Source organism: Panthera onca, chromosome A2 (assembly GCF_046562875.1).
Source record: "Panthera onca isolate mPanOnc1 chromosome A2, mPanOnc1 haplotype 2, whole genome shotgun sequence".
Lineage (NCBI taxonomy): Eukaryota > Metazoa > Chordata > Mammalia > Carnivora > Felidae > Panthera > Panthera onca.
In genome coordinates, this window is record NC_138340.1 from 58,920,159 (window position 1) to 58,941,371 (window position 21,213).

The 21,213-nt window shown below is 51.4% G+C and overlaps 1 protein-coding gene across 2 annotated transcripts in view; it reads right to left on the reverse strand.

Annotated features, from left to right (window-relative positions):
• CHCHD6 (coiled-coil-helix-coiled-coil-helix domain containing 6) overlaps positions 1-21,213 on the reverse strand; it is a 250,617-nt gene that overhangs the window by 96,332 nt on the left and 133,072 nt on the right. Inside the window, exons 5-6 of one of the 2 annotated variants that reach the window (XM_060631947.3) lie at positions 19,736-19,819; positions 21-243 (exon numbers count right to left, since the gene is read on the reverse strand). In XM_060631947.3, the coding sequence (XP_060487930.1) occupies positions 130-243; positions 19,736-19,819 (198 nt within the window). In that variant the 3' untranslated portion in view covers positions 21-129. Of the gene's footprint in view, positions 1-20; positions 244-19,735; positions 19,820-21,213 lie in introns of those variants that run through there. The other variant, XM_060631944.3, reaches the window with a different exon arrangement.

Sequence of the window (21,213 nt, forward strand, 5' to 3'; positions counted from 1 at the left end):
AGGCTTGATTTTGGCCTCAGAATCCCAGTCAGCAGTTGACTGTTCTAGCCCAGCGACTTAAAATCTTCATCACGTGGATGCCCCTCCTATAAGAAGCCCTTCGGATGCCTCCCTGACTCCATGTACCCTTCACATTCCTTCGTTTGTTGAGTCGTGGGTCTGCTTTCCTTCTTTAAATTCTACTGATGCAGCTTTCCTCATAATCCTTACTCTCCCTTCAATCACGAACATATTGGAGTCGATCTAAAAGAAAACAGGGGTGTTACCTTAATGGAATAAACGTATTCTGTCAGGGTTTGCTATAAAATGAATTCCTGTGAAGCGAATCCCAGTTTCCAATGCATATTCCAGTACACTAGGGGGGACGTGGTCACAGGACATAATTAATACCACATTTAAAGGAGCTGCCTACATTTTTAAGATCACATATTCATGAGGGAAGCACGATATTTTCAATAAAACACTGCTGACAAAACACAACATGTTAACAATTATACTTCACCACACTTTTTTAAATGTCACAAAATACAAATACCAGAAATGACAACACAACACTGTCACAGCTCTGGCAGACTAATCTGTTACCTCATACACAGTTCCCACGTACGGGCAAACATCCCGGGTCTTGGCAATTGAGCTCAGTTTCTTCTAACTAGACTCAGAAGCCTTCACACTAACTCTACTCCCAGATACCTCTGCTGTGGCTTCTGTATCACTTGAACCCACCAGGCCCCTTTCCAGGTGCCTCCCACTCACAATGGCAGTTATGTGTGCTTCCGGATCCTGGGGTTGGTGAAAACTTGATGAGAAAGCAGGTTTCCCTCAGAGGTGGCTGGGAGCTCTCTTTCATTTGCTCGGGAGGCACACCGCAAACGTTTACTGAGCATCTACAAAGGAGCAGGCTGCATGGCCTAACCCTTCCAAGCGCCCACACAGTGACTGACACAGAGTAGGTTATCCTGCAAGTACCATCAGTCTGGGTTAGGCAACGTCACCAGCTAAGAACCAACAACTGGGAGTGAACTAGCAGATTCTACGACATGTTCTATTTATTCTGCCCCTAGCTGGCATTCTCCTCAGATGCTACTAGCGTATCCAAAATATGTGCCGAGTCTGACCATTGTAACAGGAGACAATGAAACGACCTATATTCCTCCCGGGAGAAGAGCAGAAAGCGCAGAATCCTACAGGTTTGCGTGGTGAAATTATTGTGGTGAGACAGTGCGTGAATTCAAGCAAAATATGAAATGCTGTTTTTCGAAGACCTTTCATGAGCTGTTTAACATGGGTAAATAACATAACCGCCCTGTGCTTGAGTTCCAACTCCAGGACTTTAGGCTTCTAAGAACAACTGAAACACCTCTAAACTGATTTTGGTTCATTTAAAACTGCACAAGGCGTGATGCCATCAAGAGCCCTCACCTACAAGCCCTGGAGGTTCTAAATCCTATAAAAACTGGAATGCTTTCCCTGAGTCATCACTGGGGTTCTCAGTGTCCAAGGGGAGGGTCTGATGTCACTTTCAGATGCGGCAGGAGCCGTGCGCCTGCACCTTCCCCCACAGGTGTTGAGGCCGCAGGTGCAGGTGTCAAGTGAAGAGCTGAGTTGCCAATGATGAGCAGGCCAGAAGCCCTTCCCTCGGAAGGGCCGGCTCCCTTGTGGGGAAGGGCCGTCAGGTTCCTCCAGGACCAGTGCTGGGGTGGGAGGGACTGTTCTACAAAGTACCCCTCTCCTCCCCCTTTTTGCCTGCTCTGGATTCTGGATATGGGTGTCGTGATGTGGGAATAAGAATCACTTCCTGACCGGGAGCTCAAACGAGGGCAAGAGATAAGGCAATGCCGGGATGTGGTGGCCAGCACAGAAGCTGGGAAACACATAGCTCTGCCAAGAGGATCCAGAGAGGCTTCCTGGAGCAGGAAATGGTTGAGCTGCCTTCAGGGGATGGAAGAACTGATGAGATGAATACTGATGATAGTGGGGGAAGCACATTGCAGACAAGAACCAAGAAGAAGCACCGGGTGTAGCCCAAAGCTCCTGCAGGCCAGTGCTGCAGGTGGGAGAGGAAGAGGTGGGGCTGCGGGAGCTGTGAGCAGAGGGCAGCTCAGGGCTGAGTGCCCAGGACCATGATGGTCAGTCTGTAAGGATGGTTAGGACCACATCTTGAGCAGGGGATTAGTAGGGTCAATTTGTGGCAATAAGAAGTCTAGACTATGGAGACTGCCACTAAAGGCAAGGAGAACTTCCGGGGTGACTGCTTTCGCAGGTAAGAGATGACGGGGCATTGGGGATGCAGAGGACAATTTTTAACTATTTAGGAAGCACAGGAATGGACTAAATGCGGGAAATACAGAGTCAGGGAGAATAAAGAGCCCAGCAGCCCTCACATTTCCCAGCACAGGGGGCAGGTGGCTCACCGTGCACATCCAGGCGAAGCAGGAGGTTTGTGTAGAGATATGCACTCTGAGGGGGTGGGAAGCCCTTGATGTGGAAGTGTGGTCACAGGTGGCCTTGTGCAGCTCCCGGCACGCACGCCTGGCCCGTCCTGTACTGCTGGCACCCTGCACGAGCTCTCTGACCTTTGACTCTGTGAAGTTTTCCCTGCCAAATCCATGACCCACTTCTGTTCCTAAGGCTTCTCGAAGGTACAGCAAGACAACGAGCACGCTCACTGACCCTGAGGATGGGAACAAAGCTGCAGATAATCACCACAGGTCATCAGCAAACCAGAGAGCTGCATTCCACAGGCTGCCTTGTGAGGGACGGGCCAGGACAGCGGCGAGCTCCCGGACAAGCCCTTCCCAAGTGCAGGACGTGGTAGAGAGGACGGTCTGCAGAACAGGCACGGCGACCTGGTTGCTTCTGCCGGGCTACGGCCATTTCCATTTCTGAAACCATATCTTTTCGCCCTTCAAAAAGTTAAACAAATCCCAGCCTGAACAGTGGAGGCCGGACTAAAGATTCCAGAATGAGCCAGCCCTCAGTGTAAATCCCACCTCCACCATTTATGAGGTTGTGCAGCACTGTACAGACTGCTTATAGTCCCTGAGGCCCTGAATCCTCACCTGTCCAGTGGGAATGACGGCGTCCACTCCATAAAGCCTCAGGTGAAGGGCCTGGTTCCTATGCACTCAACGAAGAGCTACAGATGGCACCTAAAAGCCGGTATAGCTGGTGGCAAGGCCACAGTCCTCTGGGAGAAGCCATCCCACCCGCTGGGCGGTGATGGCTGCCAGGGACCACAGAGCCAGCAAAGCGGCATGGAGAACCAGGGTCTTATCGCCGTGCGCCAGCCAGCCCCAGCCCTGCGGATTAGGTTCCTCTGGCTGACCAACCTGAACCAGCGCTCGGCCGAACTGCCATCTCACACCCCGAATCAATAGCACCAGGCAGGACAGGAGGCGAGTACGCGCGAGGTCCCTCCGACCTCAGACAATGAAGTCTTCCCTCCTCAGCACTCACTCTGCCAACACCACCGAAGATATCGGTGAGGCATGCAGTGAAAAATGGACTCGAAAGAAAGAACAGATGCAGCAAGGCAGGGAGAGAAAGGGAAAAAGACAAACCTTGTACTTAACGCACTTGAGCAATCACCAGGTCTTGTTCAGGCGACACGGGGAGAGCAAGCAGGCCTGTGGCCGTGTACCAGCTCCAGCACGGTTTCTCATCCAGAGGAGATGATGGGGCTCGGGTAGCAGTCTCTGACAGCCTAAACACGCCGCAGCCTGAAAAGCTTTGCAACCCACAATGTTCCCTGTGTGGGGAACCAGCCAGTGGAGGTACACAGAGGGGCTCATATGGCCATGGCTGTTTACAACCAGCTGTGTCCCAGTAAGCAAGAAGAACAGCCCCAGGATTAGAGACTTCTGTCACTCCTGCCCAGAAGGGAGAGGGAGAGCAGCCCCCGTCCAAACAAATACAACTTTAGAATGAAGGAGGGAAGGACCGAGCTGAGGACCGAGTGGGAGATTAGTAGCACCCCTCCTGAAGCGGGTCACCGCCCAGGGAAAGAGTCAGTGGTGATGGGGCAGCATCTGTGGTTGTTATCCGCTTGAGGGTGTCTCACTTGGTCCCTAGGTTTTAGAAGACAGGGATGAAAACCTGGGCTCTCCAAAGAAACAAGGTGCCGGACCTAAGTCTAGCCCCCAGAGAGAAGGCACTGTGTGATCTCAGAGTTCCTAATGGCTCGAAAAGGGGAGGGTCTAAACATGGGAGCACCTGGGGCCCTCCCACCAGGAAGAAAGATTCTAATGAATTTCTGGCTCTTACCCAAAACCCTAAAACAGTGCTTCTCAAATGGAGGTCTAAGAATCACCTATGTGTGCTCCTTAATGTGCTGAAGCTGTGGGCCCCACCTGGGCGAGGCAGCCCCGCCTGGTCCAGGACTCCCCAGGGGAAATCTGTAATTGTCATCCTGGGTAACACTGAGGCCTACAAAGTTCCTCTACAACGGGGTCTCCCACCACAGCACTGTCAGTGTGTTGGTGCCAGGTGATCGCTTGTCATGGGGCCGTCCCAGGCACTGCACGGTGGTTAGCAGCATCCCAGCCATCTCCCCACTAATGCCAATAGCACCTTCCCCCAGTCCTGACAGGCAATATGTCTAGACATCACCAAATGTCCTCTGGAGGACAAAATCACCCCTGTCACAAACCACTGGTCTATAAAGAGAGGAGGCTAAAGAGGGATCGGAGTCTTTAAAAACTCATTTCTGAGAAACACAACCATGAATGATCTCAATAAAGGGGAAAGGGATTGACAGCTGTCCTCAGGCCAGTGCACCTAAAGATCAAGACACGTCCCTTGCTCGCTGCTCCAAGGGGCATGTCAGATCTCCTGGGAGGGAGGGCAGTGCCTGGCTGGGGGCAGAGGGGCTTTCTGCCATGTGCATCTCGGCATGGGAGCCTTGAGAGCCTGTGACCTGTGGGGTCACCACATCTAGCAGGGCAGGGAGGGTGCAGAGCCCATGGGGAATAACTAAGGAACGGCCCAGCCTGTAAGAACGAGGTCAGGAAAGCTGAGGCCCAGGCAAGCTGAGCCGTTTGGAAAATGCTAAGGACAAAAAAGGGGCTTTTAAAATTGGATCAGGAGCGATAGGAACAAGAAGGGATAGGCCCATATTGGGGTGAAAGGTGTTCAGTTAACAGATGACGGAGAGAAAGAACTATAAACTCCCATTTTCTATCAAGGAGAACAATCTTCAGGCTGAAAAGGGTGAATCAAACACTGATATGAGGGAATTGAAACGCAAGACGGGGAAGAGATTGTGAGAGAACATCCAGTCACACTAAATGAATTCAAATCTCCTGATCCAGATGAATCACATCTCAGCTCTGAATTAACTTACAGAAGAGACATGCTCGTTGCTGGCAATCTCAAGAACTCAGAGAAAATGAGAAGATGCCCAAGACGAGACAATGTCCAATTTAGCAAAGAGGAGAAAAGGTGGATTTTTGAAAACTACAGATTGGTCAGCCAGACACAGATCCCTGAGAGAATTCTATAGTCTAAGTACTCAGAAATGGAAGTGGCAGACTCCAGAAGGAAGCCGAGGCTGGTGGGAAATAAGCCATCCAGACACACTTCCACGCTCTTGTCATAAAGTCATGGGGGGCACCACCTAGAATGATGAAGACACTGCCTAGAGTTATGGGGACACCGCCCAGAGTGATAGGGACACCGCAAACAGTGATGGGGACACCACCTAAAGTGATGGGGACACTGCCCAGAGTGATGGGGACACCACCTACAGTGATGGGGACACCGCCCAGAGTGATGGGGACACTGCCTACAGTGATGGGGACACCACCCAGAGTGATGGGGACATCACCTACAGTGATGGGGACACCACCCAGAGTGATGGGGACATCACCTACAGTGATGGGGACACCACCCAGAGTGATGGGGACACCACCCAGAGTGATGGGGACACTGCCTACAGTGATGGGGACACCACCCAGAGTGATGGGGACACCACCTACAGTGATGGGGACACCACCCAGAGTGATGGGGACACCGCCCAGAGTGATGGGGACACTACACAGAATGATGGGGACACTGCCTACAGTGATGGGGGTACCACCCAGAGTGATGGGGACACTACCTAGAGTGATGGGACACTACCCAGAGTGATGGGGACACTGCCCAGAGTGATGGGGATACTGCCTACAGTGATGGGGACACCACCCAGAGTGATGGGGACACCGCCCAGAGTGATGGGGACACTGCCTACAGTGATGGGGACACCACCCAGAGTGATGGGGACACCGCCCAGAGTGATGGGGATACCACCTACAGTGATGAGGACACCGCCCAGAGTGATGGGGATACCGCCTACACTGATAGGGACACCACCCAGAGTAATGGGGACACCACCTAGAGTGATGGGGGCACCACCCAGAGTGACGGGGACACTGCCTACACTGATGGGGACACCACTCAGAGTGATGGGGACACCGCCTAGAGTGATGGGGGTACCACCCAGAGTGATGGGGACACCGCCCAGAGTGATGGGACACCACCCAGAGTGATGGGGACACCACCTACAGTGATGGGGACACCACCCAGAGTGAAGGGGACACAGCCCAGAGTGATGGGGACACCACACAGAATGATGGGGACACCGCCTACAGTGATAGGGGTACCACCCAGAGTGATGGGGACACTGCCTAGAGTGATGGGACACCACCCAGAGTGATGGGGACACCGCCCAGAGTGATGGGGACACTGCCTACAGTGACTGGGACACTGCGCAGAGTCAGTGAGATTCTGTCCCATGCTGCACCCATGGGAGGACCCAACAGCAGAAGGGACCTGGAGTAGCACTCCCATTCTGCAAAGTCTGGAGAGTGAGGACAGATGGTTGACCATAGAGTGTGGCATCTTCCTTCCAACTCAGCATCATTATCCATGACTAAAGGAAGGAGTGGCAGTGTATTGATCAAATCTGCTGATGACATGAAGTTCAGAGGTGACCCAGTATGTTGTACGGGTAACAGGATACATACACATCTCAAAAGCTAAAAATGGCCCTGTCCGCTCCAATTAGATGAAAATTAACAGGGACAGGGGTTAAGGTCCTGTTCCTGGGTCCCAAACCACTGGCCATTTGCATGCAGAACAAGGTAGTGTGGCTTCCTGGCAGCACACACAAAGCCCAGTGGAGCTGAACTCAAGTGAGACGGCCAAAGGCAGCCCAGGCAGTACCACCAGGGGGAATGTCCCCTCAGGGGGGTTGTGGGGGCAAAATGGCACAGCTCCATCCCACCCCATCCCTATCACCTTCGCACTCTGGCTCCAGTTCCAGGACCCGCAGAGACAGGGACAAGCTAAAACCTACCAAAAGGAGAACCACTAGACTGCCCCCTGGGAGGAAAGCCTGAGAGAACCAGGGTGACAGTTTCACTGGGGAGGGAAACAGGGGGAGGCTGGTCCTCACCTCTCTGGCACACCGCACAGGCTGGTCCCAGCCAGCTCTATGACAGCTGTTACTCCGGCTCGTGGTCTCAGTACGCCCAGGACACCTGAGCAGACTCCAGAATAACGCACAACCACAACTGTCCATGAACGGCACGGACCATCTGAGCAGGAGGGAGCCCGGCGAACACCCGCACATGCCGTGACAGGCACATTCAAGGGTTGTCCCATTCAGTCCTTTGCCACAATCCAACAGGCTGTGGTTACCAGTCCCGGGAGGATGAGGAACTCAGACTCATAAAAGTGAACCAATTTGCCTCCGGTCACACAGTTGGCAAGAGCTGAGGTAAGGAGTCAGACCCAGGGGTGAACCCCAATCCTACGCTTTTCCAACCTGCGGTGACCAGTCCCAGGCTAACTAATCGTCAGCTGAGGAGACGACGGGAAAACATCCTGCATCAGGTAAGAGCCCTTTGGCTGGGGAATCGACAGTGATTACAGTGCAGAAACAGGCTTTCATAAACCAACGAACATGATCATTTAATTAGTGGTTAAAAAAGTACACATTCAAAAGGCCAATTTTTGCCCATCAAATGAACACACTTAAAAGCTACTGAAATGGGGAAGGGAGAGCTTTTAAGTTTACCACCTCACAGGGTTACGGTTGGGTTAGGGTTAGGGTTAGGGAAATTCTCAGACCATTTCGTCAGTATATATTTCTGTAGATAAATTTAGATGTCTTCATTAAAATTAATTGTGAAAGGCTGAAAATAACCCTAAATGTCCACCCAACAGGAAAACGGTTAAATAAATAATGCCAATCCCCTAATGCTGTCATTAAAGGAACAAGCTGATCTGGGGGGACTAAGGGAAGTGACGTGCAACATTGTCTAAGATTTACTGCTAGGTGCAAGAAGCAAGTTAGCGAAGAATAAACTATGACACCAACTGTAAAAACAATCCATGTCTGGGTTCTTCATACACACAAGGTTGACAGTTGCCTGGGCAGGGGGTGGCTGCAAGCACACCGACCAGTGTTCTTCCTGGTGAGTTGGGGCCACACTTTGCATGCTTTCATTATGCTTGAACTTCTGGCAAACAAGCATTACATTTGTAATTAATTTTAAAAAGCAAAAGGAAAACGGCCAATGTTGTTGAAAGGCCGGGAGGCTGGCGCCATCATGTGCTGCTGAAGGAAGCGTGAACTGTTACGATCTCCGTTGCATGGCAATCTGGCAAGGCGTAACCCCAAGCCTGAGGGATGGACACAGTCTACGGCCCAGGATCTGCAATTCTAAATATAAATATTTTTCCAAAGAAAATAACGGACTTCAGGCAGCTATAAAGATGGTCAAAGAACACCATCCGCCTTTGGTTAGCCTAAGGCGATACAGCAATGCAGTGATAGGAAAGAGTAGATTATGGTGCATTCATAAGAAGGAGGAGTACACAACTAATTAAGTGTAGAAACAGATTTGATGTTGGAAAATGGTTCCTAACAGATTGAGTTTTAAAATGGTTACTAAACAGCATTACGGTTATGTTCCCATTTTTGCAAATATAGCTGATCCCTGAACCACGCAGGGGTTAAGGGTAGTGATGCACCCCCCCCCCAACCCTTTCTCCACATATGTGTGAAAATCCACATATAATTTGTGACTACCCAAACACTTAACTACTAATAGCCTACTGTTGGCCAGAAGCCTTACTGATAACACAGTCGATTAACACATATTTTATACATTCTAGGCATTATCTATCGTATTCTTACTTTATTGTAAGAATAAAAGAAAATATTAAGAAAATCATAAGGAAAATACATTTACAGTACTATACAGTAAAAAAATCTGTGTATGACGTGAACACGTGCAGGTCAAACCCGTATGGTTCAAGGGTCAACTGTATTATAACACGACCAATGTCACCGTAAGAGAAACAACTTCCGGCAGTGTCCACCAAGATGCTAACGATTACCTCTCTAGGTGGGCAGGGTGCTGATGTGGCAAATTTAGTTTTATTCTTTGGGCTCTTCTGAAATTTTTGGTTTCTCTACTATGGACAGGTGCTACTCAAGAAATAAGTATAAGCATTTTTTTAAAAGGCAATGCTGCCCCACAGCCCGATAAGCTCTGAGAAGATGACTGGGTCATTCCCATGATGCAATGCACCAAGGCAGAGTTTTTGTAACAGAGAGGTTCTGGCTCCCCCGCTGGCACCAAGCAACAAGCAGTTACACTCTGACAACCACAGCCACCTACTTCTATGTACCAAAGCCCAAAGCACTGCTGACCGCTCTGGGCTGTCACCTCTCCTGACTGCTGAGCCACTATGTCATGCATCTATGTCCATCAGGCACTGAGCTTGCTCTGGGGACAAAATAGTAAGTTAGCTCAGGTGGTAGCCCTGCACAGAAGGAGCAGAGGGAAGGGGTCACAGAAGGCCTCTAGGGTGATCCTAATGTCAGGAGAGAGGCCATGTGGCCAGAGAGCATGCCAGGTGCACACACAGCCAAGTCCCAGATCACAGAGCCCTACAGGCCAGGCTGAGGAATCCCAGCTTTCTCCTGAATGCACCAGGGAGTTGTTGACAGGCTTTAGAAACGGTCTTCCTGCAACAAGGAGATACCAGATCATAGGTAAGGGTCTGGTAAAAAGGATACCAGTGGGGAGGTGACGGTTTCAGTTCAAGAGAGAGATTAGCCAGGGGCTGCCATTGTGGTGGAAGGACAAAAAAACAGGAGCTATGAGTTCAGTAACCAGGATAGGGCTTGGTCACCAGGGCAGTGGGAGGGCAGAGCACCAGCAGGGAGAGACCAAAGGGCAATCTCGGATTCTATTTGCAGTATCCCACCACCACCATGGCCAAGGGCCGAAGGAGGGCCCAAAGGAATTCATTCACCCAGTCAAATCGAGCTGATCGAAGCTGGTAAGGGAAGAGCCGAGAAGGAAAGGGAAAGGAGAGGCCATGGAGTGCCTATTTCATTAAAATTATTTGTTTAACTGGGTCTTTTCCAGCAGGGATAGGTGGTAACCTGCATACGTGATGGACAGGCACTTCTGGCTCTTCAAGCCGTAAGGACCTATTTAGGAGACTAAATGCACCGGGGGGAAAACCAACAGACAATAACCACGGCACAGGAAGTGCGGCATGTTAATGCAACTGCTGCCAGGAACGGTGCAGAAACCACTTCAAGAGGAGATACTGATTGAGCCCAAGCTTAAAAGGACCCTAGCAACAGTAATGGAGGGAGTGACATAAATCCACAGCCGTGAACAGCGACTTAACCACTGAGGTTAGCCCTTCTTCCCACATGATCACTTCACCCCTCTTACCGAGGTACACAGTTGGCTCTTCCCCTCTCTGGGCCAAGTTCAACACCATGAAGGAGAAAGAGGGGAATACAAACCTAAGGAGTGTTTGCAACAAGTCGCTGGCATAAAAAAGGGGGTAGTGTCTATTCTGGGTGACAAAAGACTTAAAAGCCTAAGAACCAATTCTAGTGCGGTATAACTCTAGCAGATCCTGACTTACACTAGCAACAAACACGAACAAAAACTCTGGGAAAAGGTATTTTTGAGGAGATCAGGGAAATCAATGTTAATTCTCTGAGGCAAGACGACAATACTATAGTTATATGAGAAAACGTCCATATTTTTCAAAGACACGTATTGAAGTCTGTAGAGGGAAATACCGTGGTCACCAGGATTTGCTTCAAAGCAAAGAAAAAAAGAAAAAAGGAATAAATATGAGCAAATGTGGCCAAATTGTTAAGTTCGGGGGCCAGGAACAGAGAGGTTCACTGTACTGTTGTTAGTCTACTGTTCTGCTTTAGTGAAAATTCCACGGTGGATCATTTTAATACAGATTCAAACAGTACTCAGCTGATTGATGAACAACGGATCCCTGCTTTAGCCTGCCTGGGCCCACGGACGGTGGACTGACTGCCATGACCCCAAACCATTCACGTGACAGCTGCTGCCAACTTCAAAGCCTATGTCTTTACCCATAGAATGGGGATGCTAACAGCTCCTGCCTTCTGGGACTGTCTCGCGGATGTGATGAATTAGAACGTGTGACACACTTGGGACACGCCTGGCACTCTGACAGCAAGGATTCAAACGAGATCGGTTGTCATTCTATCACTCAGCTCACTGGGCAGGTCAGAGGAGGCCGTTCAGGTGAGGTGTCTGGCCAGTGCCCGGCACATGGAACACTCAGCAAGTGTTAGCTACGGAGCACCGAGAAAACCAGCTGCAGAGACGGAAAGAGAGTTTGTTGGCAATACTCTATCAATTCATGTGATTCTGAAAACTACCCTGCAAGATAAGTACTACTCCTGTTTCACAAATGTGGATTCAGGAAGACCTGTCTAAATCTTGAACCCAGAGCTGAATGGCTGTGAAACCTGGTGCCATCCCGTAACCTCTCTGAGCTTCCTCATTTTCACCTGTGATAAACACTACCCCCCCCCCCACGCCCCCACCCAACCTACGTGACACAACTTAGACACTGTACATAGCAAAGGAGCTGTGCAGCCCATTCTGCAGGGCCCCTGGCGCAGACATCTTTCCCAGGGAAGCTGGCCACAGGGCCCAGGAAAGCCACGGCCTCTCCGCATGCACAACAGAGGGGGCAGTCTCTGCTCCCTCCTCATCTCAGAGGTTACCGTGAGGTAACAGCGAGAATTTCTGCGAAGATGAGACCGCGAGGTAAAGAAACAGACCTTCAGCAATACACAGAGTAGGCGCAGGGAAGTGTGGGATGACGCGGCAGTGGTATGGAGGTGGCAGTGGCCGAGGCAGAGGACACGGTGATAGTGACGGGGGTGACGGCCCAGGTGATGATGGTGGTGATGGCAGAACCCAAGTGGTAACAGCATCTATCTCCAGAGCCTGTGATTAACCCCTCCTCTCACCCTATGGTGGAAAACCGTAAGACTAACGGACAGTGTTGCAAGGAAGCCGAGTCCTACTGCTACCACTACTAGCTGGGTGTACTACTAATTACCTACAGGACCTCTGGGGAGTGATGGGAACAATGGCAGTTATATTATTAGATCCGGCTGGTCAACAGTAATGGCAGGTACCACTTATAGTATGATATATTACAATGGACTAGCTTCTCTGTCACATCTTTATTAACTTGAAAAATGTAATTACTACTGTCCCCATTGTAAAGATGAAGACTCCCAAGGCTCAAGGGCTTAAGTGACTTGATCACGCCTATAAAGCCAGTAGGTGGTGAAGTTGTAATTCAAACCAGGTTCCTCTAGATCTAAAAACCCAGTGCTTACAGCCAGAGCAAGTGATTCTCAAACCACTCTGTTGCCTTGGGGCCCTTTTCTTATCTGTGAAAATAATTGGAGTGGATCAATGGTTCTCAGTTTCTTTGTTTCCTCATCAGAGGACCCGGTGCCACCAGCACAGGTATAAAAAGCCCATTCTTGCTAAGAAAGGCCGTCCTAAATCTCTAGGCAGTACAGTCTTCCAGTTCTCACTTCCAGCAGTGTCGAGAACACACAAAATGGCCATTTTTATGCCGGTCCCATTACCAAAAAGTGGCGCTAGTCACCTGGGGAAGAACTTCTGGACTCAACAATCTTCAAAAGTCCTTTGGGCCCAGAGCAGTCAGCTCAGTAGGCAAAGGGCTGCTCCCCACAATGATCAGGGGGGTGGGCTCCTTCCCCACATGGGCCAATTTCTGGCTGCGTTGTTTTCAGGTCACTGTTACCTGTTCCCTCCTCCAAATCCCCAATGTTCTGGCAGCTTCTCTCGGCATGCACGTCACACTTGCCATGCCTCGGTCTTGCGTCCTCAGTGGTGAGCCCCTCTCTGTCTGACTCTCTGGTACTGAGGTAGAGCCCGACACCAAGCAAGCCTCCCCACATTCGGGAGAAAAGCCTGCTGGTTACTCAGAGCACTTGGCGGTCAACAGTTCTTCCAACAAGACATACTGCTCACTCACCATGCGACCGGAAGTCACTCCACCCCAGAGCCACAGGGCGACTCCTCCGAGAACACGGAGTGAAGGCGGCCCTTCCCACCACACACCCTCCAACCACCTCTGGGACCTGGCTTCTGCTGCACCCCTCAGGGACGTGTTATGAGTTCTCCTCCTCCCAGAAATATGATGGAGTCACTCACTCTTAAACCATCCATGTTCTTTCAGGAAACTTCTTGGAAGAGCGGCCTATACCTGTTTCCTCCACTTCCCGCATTCACTGTGGCCCCACTCCACATGTAACCCAGCTTCAGTTTCCACGGCAATACTGGAAAAGTGCATTCAACATAACTCAGGTGTCCTTCACACCACAATTGGAGGGCTCTCCTCCAGTCCTTCCTGGCCTGCAGCATTTGGCACCGTTGACCACACACACTCTCTCGAACTTTTCTTCCGAGCTGATCTGAGAGGCAGCATGGTGTGGGGGAAAAGCAGAGACTTCAGAGCTCTGACTTCATCCATCAGCTACATGGCTTCTGGCAGCTCATTTAACCTGATTCCCAGTTTCTTCATTTATAAAATGTATAATATAATCTACCTTGCAGGATTGCTGCAAGGATTAGTGATAATTTATGTAAAAGAGCCTGGCACATAGCAGATGCTCATGACATCGTGGTGGCTGTCATCTTGTGGGACACAGAACTCCATGTCTGACACTTTCAATCATCTGCTGGCCATCTCCACTTCATATGTGCAGGTCTAGAATTAAACTCACGACCTTCCCCAAGTGTCGTGGCTCAGTTGAATTTTTTCTGTCTCTTAATGGCACCGTTACTCTTCTGGACATTCAAGCTCAAGTCTTTCTCCAGCTGACAGCCCTTCAAGAACTCCCAATGTTATCCTAATGGAAGGCCACGCTGTGAGCCAGTCATCCGGGGTCCTTCATGATGTGACCCCAACCTATTTTTACAGCCCTCCCCCCCACTGCCCACAGTCACGTGGAGGTCTCCGTCCAGAAGCCCCACCTCTTCATGTCCCGTCCTGTGGGCTGCCCACTCCATCCTGCTCATGCTCCAAACACAGCTTTCACCAAGAGGCCTATCCCGGAACCCCCGCTGCGTCACTGTTTCCTGCCTGCTCATACACACTTTCCTTTCTTTATTCTTGCAAACATCTATTGGGCACCTATTCTATGCCAAACACTGCATCCCCAGCCCTGGGTGATGAATCACCCCTGATGAATCAGACCAGTGAGGACTCTGCTTCCAGACCTTCACAGTCTGGAAGTGGAAACAGTCACAGATGCCAACAGCCACAAGACAGCGTGGCAAGTGCTAGAACACATGCAGGGTGCAGGGCCTAGGAACACGCAGAGAGGAAGTGGCAGGTGACACCGCTGGTGCCTAAAGGTAGGCCTGCCTTCCTCCGCTGCATCGGACTTTGTGTTAAATAGAACATACTAACAGAAAAGTGCAAAACCTCCCAACACAGCTTGATGAATTCGCACAGTCGAACCCACCTGCGTAACCAGCACCCACATCAAGAAAGGGAACTCTGCCCCACTCTACGAGCCCCCTACACATTCTCTTCCGCGTTACTCCCCCCAAAGGTAACCGTTATCCCACTTTCTAGCATCACAGATAAGTTCCGCCGGGTTTGAAAGTCAAGTAACAGATCCATCCGACGTACACGTATGCTTCCGTGTGGCCCTTCTGCTTACCATTCTGCGGCTGATGTTCACCAGCACCCCTGCTGATGGCCACGACTTGTTCATCTGCACGCCCATCTGGGCTTCCACTCTGATGACCACCATGACGGATCCGTCCCCCTGTTGACAGCGATTGTGAATGATTCTGCAATGAACGTTCTACAGTCTTTGTTTGGTTTTTTGGTGAACCTATGGACACATTTCTGCTGGGCACTGAACAGCCGGGTTGTAGGGTACGCCTATGTTCAGCTTTAACAGACAACGGGTGATAGCTTTCCAAAGTGGCCTTGCCAATTTACAGTGCTGCCAGTGGCGTGAAGGGCTGAGTTAACCACACACAGCCTGGCCAGCACTCGCTGGTACCCATTGCTCCCATGTCAGCCACTCTGAGCATGGAACAGTATTGCCTCATGGTTGTCACTGCATTTCCTCAACATGTGTGAGGCTGGGCCTTTTCACGTGCTCCCGACCAGGGGCCCACCTTCTCATGTAAAGCAGAATTATCCTCTTCCTCTGTGCCCTAGAGTGGCTCCTGTTTTCCTGAACAGACTCTGACTGACACCCCCAGGGACATCAGGCAGGGGGCTGTTTAGTGCTGTCACTGAGAAAGCTGCAGGCTTGGCAGGATCACATGACAGTTGTTCCTTAAAAAAAGAAAGCCGGAGTAGAAGCAAAGAGGGAAAAACAGGAAAAGGGCTGACTGTTCACATATCGATGCTGGGGTGGTGTGTGTGCCCAAGGGGAGGAGGAACAGAGATTTACGTTCTGGGGAAAGAGCCCAAGATCCAGGAAGAATACACATATTTCTCAGGTTCTCCCCTTCTCCCTACCTCCAGCTGTGAAGCTTGACCCCCCCAGATGCTCTCCCCACTTTGCAGTTGCTGAGTTTGGAAAAAGCAAGACCATTTTTACAGGGCTGGCAGGTCTGGTCACGGGAAGTCGGCTCTCTGGCATCCTCCCCTGTGCGGCCCTCTTCCTCAACATGTCCCTCCCCTCCCAAACTGTGCTGTGAATTTCATGAGGTAGGAATGACAGGTGTCGGGACCGTCTCTGGGCATCTAGCAGAATTAAACAAATATGGAATTAACGAATGGCTATGCATTTATTACATGAGGAGAAAAAGGATGGAAATGACACGAAAGAGAATAGGACACTTCAATGTCAGATACTCGTACACAAATGACCACTCAGCCCCCAAACAACTGGCAGGTTGGTCTTAACATTTCTGCGTCAAAGGTAAGAAAGTTGAGGCTGTAGAATTTAAATAGCTTGCTCAGAGTCAGAAGGCTGGTCAATTCCTGAGGCCAAACTAGGACTCCATCAAGCACCCCACACACCTTGCTCCCCACGCACCTGCGCTCGGCCCCGTGGCAGAAGGCAGGAGACACACCCTTGGCCAGCCAGAGCTGTCAGCTCAATGGCCTTCAGGTCTCATTCAGAGCCACCCAGCACCCAGGGTTCCACCAGCAGACAGCAGATGCGCTAGTTCCGACGGGACACAAGTCACCCTTAGCCCCAAGATAACTGAATCCAGGTGGAGTGCAGGTGAAACCCACAACCAGGTCTTCCGTTTCCCACAGGAAAACACAAAGGGCAGCTGAGCAAAGGCTCTGGGAGGCCAGTTACGATGGCAGGAGGTGCAGCACTGCAACTCGGACAGTCGAGGCAGTGGACAGCCTCACCTTCCTGGACCCTACCCCCGGCATACGGCAACGGAAAATGGCCCTGCTCTCTAACACTGTCAGGCCTGTGAGAAACACCCAGTTGTGAGCAGCGCGTGGTCTCCATAGTGCTTTGCACACGGCCCTCACCTACCCCTCTGCGTGGCGAAGGACAGACAGGTGTTGTGGCGGGCACCCGAGAAAAGCCCAGAGAAGCCCGGGGAGGAGATTTCTGCGTCCCAGAGAGCAGCCCACCGTTGATGACAAGATCCATCTCCGCACGCATACGTGTGCACACATGCATCCGCTGAACCCAAACCGGAAGCGTCAGGACTTGAAGGAGAATCGCCAACACCGCCGTCCACCAGAGAGAGGCGCCCGGCACATGCCAACACCTGTCCGATGTTCCCTCCTCCAATGTTGCCGTCAACACCCGGAGGGAGGCATCAATATCTCCATTTCATAGATGAAGAAATGGAGATGTGAAGAGGCGCAGTGTGGTTGCAGAGGGCAATGACACAGAGCTGTGTGGGGGCCCGGGTCCACTGTGAATGCGCTAGCCCTTGCTTCACGGCTGTGTGTGGACACCACGTCTAGGGTTTGCCTCCAGGTGCCATGAGACCCTCCCAAGGCCCCTGTAATCCCAACAGCTCACCGCTCTCTGTGATGAAAGGAAAAAACACTCCTCACTTAGATCTTGCAGTGTGGGCGTGAGGAACAATTACTCAGAAAGATTATAAAGCACAGGAGCCCTACAAAATATGATTTCCACCCTCAAGAATAATCATCTAGGGAATAAATACTGCAGTACAAAGGGGTCAAGACGTCTCCTCCCCCTTGAAAATGAGTCTGGATTCTGTGCAGGATTTCCCTACCTGCCAATCACAAAGGGCCAGCACTAGAGAACGGTGTCCTATGGGCGAAAGGGCAGGAGGCTTCCAGCCGAGGGGCGGGCGGACCCAGCACAGCGCCCCCCACGAGCCCAGGCCTCTGTGTCCCCCATCCCAACCTCCTCTGGCCCCTGACCATACTCCCAACTTTTTTGGGTGGTCGCGGATGATTCAGCAGCTGCTCCAAGTTTCCCCCTGAACAGGTTTCCACCATCAATTTCCAAACTTAAGAGGAAATGGGAAAAGAAAAGAAAGGAGCCTGCTGATTGGAAGGCCCTTAAGCTGTGTGTACAGAAGCTGAAAATGTCAAGGTCTGAGAGTATTCAACAAATGAAAGCAGAATTATATAAAAGCAACAGCTAATAAAAAAGATTGTCGGAGGCCGAGTTCTTCATCTTCCCAGCCATTACAGGAATAAAATTATCCACAGAGGAGATGGGAAACCTTTCTCAAGACTGGTACAATTAAGCCTTAGGATCATGAGTCTTTGCTCCCCCTTTTGCAGCACCCCTTCCACCCCGCCCCCACCCATCTTCCTCACCAATCTCTAGTTCCCAGGACATGAGAGGGGCTTTCCTTTTGGACAGTGTCACCAGCAAAATGCTAGTATTTCAGAGTCAGACAGGTGACCATGTTTTTGCACCTCCTTCTGGAAGCATTTGATAACTTCACAATCGTGTAGGAAACCCTCATTTTAGAAAAAGGGCACATGTGCCTATGTAGAGTCTGGACGTCCCCGTAGGATGAGCAGGGAAGAACAGATGAGAAGGAAGGGCCCATCCAGGAAAATTTACTTCCCTTTTGGCGAGGCAGAGAACAGGGCCCAAGGAGGAGAACCCCAGTGGGGATGGGAAAGGAGAGTGACAGGGGAAAAGCGAGCTGAGACAAGGAAGAATACTGTAAGGCTACTGCCCTTCACCCCGAGCAGACACACGCACACACGCTTCCAGGAGCCAAACCCAGAGAGGGAAATGCAAGCGGAGCTCAGCAGGAGGCCGCGGAATTGCACACATAACAACACAAAAAAATCTGCGCTCGTGAACATATGGGGAACTGTGATAATTAGAGCTATGGCTGGTGGAATGTTTTTCCCCTTTTCCAGGATCTCAAATCACAATCCTTGTCATTGCAGCTATAGTCAAACCTGGACAGGAGGCTGTTCCGGGGACACCTCTGCTGGTTAAGGGGCCACTTCTATAAGTGGCTGGAGGTGCCCTGCTGGCCTCCAGGACCACGCCACCACCATCGGTGTCCACATCACAATTGGTGCCATCCCCTAAACACCCTGCAGGAGGCAGACAGGGGCGTCCCTGGAGCAAGGAGGAGCGTCCCTCCTGTCCCCGCTGCCTGGAAATCCAGAAATCCACATTTCTACCAGCCTGCAGAGTGCCATGCCACAGGAGAAAAGCCCACGGAAATAAAGCCCCTCAAGCAAACTGTCAATTTCAAAGCTCCAAACCGTGACAAACGATTCTCGAAGATTTGCCTGCAATAAGCTGATGGCTCGGATTGCCTGGCATGCTGTCTCAGGCAGGAGGAAGAACATTTTTTTTAAAAACCTCCCAACCGTCTCCCATCCATGATTTAAGCCATTTGAAAAATCTGTCATGATCAACAAATTAAGCACCCCCCCAAAAGTAAACAAGTTACCAAATGAATTTTCAAGAGTCGTTGTAGGCTTTATCAACAACAAAAAAAGAATGAGGATGTCTCTGAATCTCCTTCATTTCAAAGGCTTATCCCTAGGAAAGTGGGGAGCGAGTAGCCATGGTGCCCTTTGATCTTCCTGACTCCCGGGAGAAAATCAATAATACAACTTTAATATATTTGTACAGGACGACTTCACGTTATTATTATTTTTATCCAGTGCAGCTTAACTAAGGTAGGCTAGGGCTCAGCACCGCCCTGTGGTGAAAATGAGTCTTTCCTGAAGCTGAACGACAGCATGGCCAGCCGCATTCACAAAACACGGGCCACTTAAAACACTGTGATCTCTGTGACTACAACTTGGGGAAAGGCTGAGGGTGAGGGAGGGCGTGTCCGCAGGGGCACCGGCCACTGGGGCGACTGGACCCTGGGGCTTTCAGGGCCTGGCGCCCAAAGGCGGCCACCATGAGCCTTACCTTCCTCTCGAGGCGTCCCAGCTGCTCCTTATAGAAGGTGTCACGACGGCTCAGCTCTGCCTCCCGGCTCTCCAGCTCCCTGGCCTGGCGGGAAGAGAACAAAGCCCACGTTAGGCGACAGCAGCTGGGCTGAGCTGGGGAAGACACCAAGGGGGTTCTGTTCAGAGACACTGACCGTGCAAGCAGCAGCGATGGGGCGTTGAAAACCTGTGCTATGCTGGACCGCTTACATACCCTGCGTTAAGTTTCCACCCCAGGACTTCAGTGTGGCACGCTGCTAGAGCCATGTCAGAGGACAAGCACTAACATTTACTGAGTGCCTACTATGCGCCAGGTACTAGTCCAAGTGTTTCCCCCAGACCTTCTCACTGGACCCTCACAGCACCTCTAAACGGTAGGCAGGGTTGCTAGGAAGCCCCTGTAGGTGAATAAATGGAGGGGCTAAGTGACCGCCCCCGCCCACAGCTATGAGGGAGGAACTGGGGTTTGAGCCCCAGCACGTACAGGGCCTGACCACATAGCTGCACCGCCTCAAGGCCACACAGTCTGGAAGGGCCGGAGCTGTTCCCCGGCCACGGAGTTCTCACGCCCAGCACCGGACCAGGCTACCAACTCACACATGAGCTCTCAGAGGCAGGGTGCCAGAATGCCCTTCTTCTGGCAAGGCCAGCTCCCTCCTTCAGGGGTCAGGGATCTGAAAGGTGAGCAGTATCAGAACCCCAGAACCCTAGAGCTGGAGAGGACGGCTGCTCCCACGCCCACCGGATGCAGAACAAACAGAATTGCTGGCACATATGGCCGAGGACCCTCCCTGAAGGTGACAGCGAGGCTGAGGGGCTTGGCTGGCCAGGACCAGCAACCTGGAGCCAGCAGACCCGGGGGTGAACCTGCCTCACTCTTAACTATCTGGGTGATCAAGCTCCAGCTTCCTCAGGTATAAGACATAAGCCCGCACCAGAAGTGCCTGCCCCACAGGACTGCGTGGGAGGTTAAAGAAAACGGGCAGGGCCACAGCAGGCCTCCATCAAGGGATACCTGCATCACGGCAGTCTTCTCCTGCCTGGGACATCCATGGCCCTGCAGCGTCTCAGGACCTCTGTGGGACAAGGCCCTAAGGCCTGCCCCCACCCAGGGTCTGAGCACCCCAGAGGGCCGGCTCACCGCTCGTGCAGACAAGTAATGCCATCTGATCGCTATGTGCCCTGTGTAAGGGTCCAGTGCACTCCAGCACCATTTCAGGCTCCTGTGTCACTTAATTACCATGACCCCAAGAGCATAAAGCTAGCCAATGACAGAGGGAAACCATGAACCTCTGTCAGCGGTGACTCCAGGTCCTGAGCTGCCTCCTTTAGACCACACTGTGGTGTCAGCACATGGGTCTGAACTGGGCAAAAATACCGCCCAGGACAAGAACTGATGTTTCTGAAAGCCCATTCCCTCAGCAATGCTACGCCCAGACGTGAAAATGTGCTAAAGCC